The sequence below is a fragment of the Poecilia latipinna genome, unplaced genomic scaffold, assembly GCF_001443285.1.
Source record: "Poecilia latipinna isolate Pla-1442-1.1 unplaced genomic scaffold, P_latipinna-1.0 Scaffold3852, whole genome shotgun sequence".
In the NCBI taxonomy this organism is placed as follows: Eukaryota; Metazoa; Chordata; class Actinopteri; order Cyprinodontiformes; family Poeciliidae; genus Poecilia; species Poecilia latipinna.
The window spans coordinates 19,842-24,080 of record NW_015116468.1 but is presented as its reverse complement, the minus strand read 5'-3'; the positions used below and the strand labels follow the sequence as shown (position 1 = coordinate 24,080).

The 4,239-nt window shown below is 37.7% G+C and overlaps 1 protein-coding gene across 1 annotated transcript in view; it reads left to right on the top strand.

Moving 5' to 3' along the window:
• Positions 1-2,563: 2,563 nt before the first annotated feature.
• LOC106941763 (calsyntenin-2-like) overlaps positions 2,564-4,239 on the top strand; it is a 17,205-nt gene continuing 15,529 nt past the window's right edge. Inside the window, exon 1 of the mRNA XM_015024879.1 lies at positions 2,564-2,762. Within this exon, the coding sequence (XP_014880365.1) occupies positions 2,579-2,762 (184 nt within the window). The 5' untranslated portion in view covers positions 2,564-2,578. The remainder of the gene's footprint in view (positions 2,763-4,239) is intronic.

Genomic DNA, 4,239 nt, shown 5'->3' with positions numbered 1-4,239 from the left:
CTTGATTGTAAAAATGCTCCATGTAAAGCTTCACATGCCAAGTTTAGTAAAGAGATTCCAAATAAATTAACTTTGCAAAGGAAATCTGCCAGTATCGCTCAGGATGGAGAGCAGGCGCACAGCCAGCGCTGCACAACGTGAGTCAGACACTTTTTAAAATAAATGAACTTACTGAGCGGAAATTACTAGAATGTAATCGTGCGCGGCTGTTTCTTTTCCATTCTTCCTACATTTATTCTGATATAGATAATGTGGTCTGTACAAATAGTATTTTATATATATATATATATATATGCCTGGCACATGTAATTATTTCAGAATCATTTTATTTTCAGCCAGGTCTTTGTTGATTCCAGATGCAGGATTGTTGTTTACAATCGGCACCATCATTTATTGATTAAAAACAACGTCATTCTGAAGTGATTCCTCCACTCTAGATGTTGTTCTTATCGTTTAATGAATGCCTCATCAGACTTTCTCTCTGTTAATTAAAAATGATAACAAAAAGCGCAATATTTTTTCTTCTTCAGCTCTTTTATCTCTTCTGCACCTGGCTGTAGCTGCAGAGATGATATCCGTTGTGTAGTTTAAAACATTTGGGCTGGTGTCAATGTTTGCACACTGTTTATGAGCAACTTATACTTTTCCTTCTGCTTATCAGTTTAACATGAAGCATCTACAAACACATTATTCTTGATTTATGTTCTGTCATCATTAGTTTTCCGCTCTGCGCAAATCCAGGTTGTAATTATGACTTAAAAATGATCAAATGCTTCTGCGGCTTCATTGAACAACAAAACCGCATTGTTCAGATTACACAGCTTGATCAGATAATTGTTTAACTGCATGAACAGTAATTAGGCTTGGCTGCAGTGCAGAGCTGAAATCAACTCGGTGGAATCTTAACTTCTCAAACAAAAGCGACAGAATCAGCATCAAAAAGGGTCGAGACGCAGCTTATCAGCAACATCCCCGAGGCCCCCGCTCAGGCATGTCAAGACGTGCTTCACACAACAGAAGTGGAATCAACTCTGAAGAGACAAACAAAAGCAACCCACGTCTATGAGAGTGGGAAAATCAGGTGCTGATCTGCAGAAGGCTTCAGAACGAGATGGCAAAAGCTTCTTTGCGTGCAACTTTCTGTTTTTTTGTTTGTTGCTAACTTTGTCGATTAAAAGTGTTGAAGTTTCTTGAATATGTGAGGAAAAGTCTGGGTACTTTATGAGGTATGAGGCTTTGCTTATGCTTTGTGCAGTATATAAGACTGCCAACATTAACGAGTTGGCGCATGCGATTAATCTGAATTTTTTAATTTTACATAATGCATAATAATCAGACTGCTATTTTTACCTAAATGTCTCTGTTCTACGGAACAAGAAACGTTGAAAAATTTTCAACTTTATTGCGTCTCTGCACATCTATGACTTGCGCCGGTTGTACGAGGACAAGCGACTGCTGCCTCGTCGCCCAGGAAATGAATGGAGAGGGACTTTTTTTTTTTTTTTAAGTTTTTGTTGGCTCTAGTGGCTTTTATTTGAAAGGAGTTAGGCAGGAAAGAGGGTAATGAGAGAGGAGGAAGACAAGCGGCAAATGTTGCCAGGCTGGGAATTGAACCTGCAACCATCACCACGAGGACTCAATACGTGGGTTGTGCTTTGCCCCTGCGCCACTACAGCACCCAGAGAGGGACATTTTAAATTAATGTTCAAAACAAAATGACTTCCTTGAAATCCTGAATATAAAACCTGGTAAACTGAGAATCTTCAGAAATGCTTGGTGTGATACAATAAAATGTTTTTTTGAAAATGTGCATATAGTGGCAGTTTTAGATATGGGTTATATGGGCGGTTTCCCAGGGTGGCATCAGAAAGTGTCGTCCCCTGAACATGCATGTTGCATGCATGTGTACTGGAGTAGTTTGCCTTCGTTGCTGTTGAGTACTGGGGGATCATGTTACCTGCTTTCTGATGCAAAAAATCAGATATTTGCTTCCATTTTAATTGGTTGGAATACAACAACTGCATGTAATATAGAAAAAATATTTATAAAGGTGTTGGAAATCCTTTAGAGATTTATGTCCATAGACATACTTGTTTATAATAGACATCTTTTAAGTAAAGATGTCAATTATTTATTGCGTGTTTTTCCATAATATTTGCTCTGTGCAGTGGATGATGTGTTTTGTATTTATAATGTGAAGAGGGAATATGAGGGGAAGAAAAGGCATCCTTATAGGGATTTCCCTAAAAATTCAAAGGATCCTTCCATCTTTTGTTAAAAGTTTCTGGCTGTAGCTGCCACTCTTCTCTTGCTCAGCGCCTTTAATGAACACCTCATTAGTTGAAAACCTCATTAGTTGTCTAATGACATGCAGCAAATGATCCAGGGAAGAGGCGAAGGCTTTGTTGCTTCTTAGTTACAGAAGGTGAGATGCGCCTTCAAAACAGTGGATTGAAACAATCTTGCATTCTCACCAAAAAATGAACCGGTTTTCCTGGAGAACCTTTTTGAAGCCGTCCTTTTGTGAAGATTAGGCTCGATTTGCTTCATAATAAGTGGGAACCTGAAAGACGATGCGATGCTTCTCCCTGCCTTCCAGATCTGTGACAAGGAGTGGCACTACTACGTGATCAACGTGGAGTTTCCTGCAGTGACGCTCTTCGTCGACGGCGTGACCTACGAGCCATACCTGGTGACGGACGATTGGCCGATTCATTCCTCAAAGATTTATACCCAGCTGACTGTGGGTGCCTGCTGGCAAGGTCAGTACGTATGTATTTATGGATGAACGCCTGTGTGTGTACGTACAGGTTTGTTTATGCAACATGGAGCTTTATGCATTAAAGAAGGTGAACGGCTGCTGCAGCATGTTGTCAGAGCTGCTGACAGCTGTTTACTGCTCTGTCAGATGTTTTATATGCAGCAGCGTATTTCATCTCAAGGCTGTGCTGCGCTTCTTCTTTTTTTTTAATCACACAGAATATCAGAATATTTTCCATTTCAATGCAAAAGAAACATCCCTATGCCTTTATTCATAATCCCATTTGTCATTTAGTTGCTTTGTAGCGTTTTATTGGCACCTACAACATTCAAATGTAAAATAAAATAAGAGTTGGAAAAACAGAGAAATCATATTTCTTACTTGAGCAACACCGTCTTTCATCCAACAAAATTTGCTAACAGGCAAACGAAAGATATATAGATAGATAGATATTTCGAACATGATAGAAGTATAAAATCACACACATGAACAAGGAATGCAAAAACAAGTAGGAAGAAGTCAGAAACTTATGATCTCCTACCCCATAAACTCACACCATATTGTCAGATGGACCCTCATTATTAAATAAAAAATAAACGTATGTTAATTTTCCATTTTATCTGGATTTACATACATCCATACATATACACATTTGTGCTAACTCTCACCCATATTTCTATATCCTGTGAAAATAACCTTTTATTTCCTTTTAAATTGTATTAAATTTTGATTTTAACTCCCCATTTAACTTGTTCCGTAATGTTACACCATGAATTGAAATACAATTGTCAGATTGCACCTTTTTAAAGCTTTGTTGATGGCATGTTCTTCTCGTTTTATTATTAGTCACAGAGACTCCTGGAAGGAAAGTCCTAAATCAGCGTTAAAACTACTTTACCACACCTTCACAGTGAAAAAAAAAAGTGCAAAAAATGTGCATCCACACATATGCTGCTTTAGTGTTAGAAAAAGTATGTCAGTCATTTATATCCATAGCTCATAAAAATACCTGGAAAGATTTTTCAGAGTAATTGAGAAACAATAGTTTAGGTTAGTGGGTAGGAACTGGTTTGTGGGCGCAAAATATGGGCTGTTGAAGAAAGTTTAAACGAATGCATAAAAGCAGGACACACTTTATTGAGGCTCTGCTGCTACAGAACATTTTACTGACGCTCAACGTTTTATTTCCTGCTCACGGTTTATTGCTGATGTCTGGGTGTGACCGGTCAGATAGTCAGAATCACTAACCGTTTTAGATACGAGGACTGATGCTACTGAAGTCTTGTTTAATAAATACTATTTGTCAATAATTAAAAGCAGTGTGAAATTAAAAGCCAAATGACCCTATTATTAACTAATGAGCTGCAGGTTTTATTAGCTTGTTACATTTTGTATGTTTTTTTTTTTTTTTTTTTTTTTTTTTTTTTTTTTTTGCTTGTTTTTCCTTTAAAACTGGTGCAACCAAAAATTATTTGAGG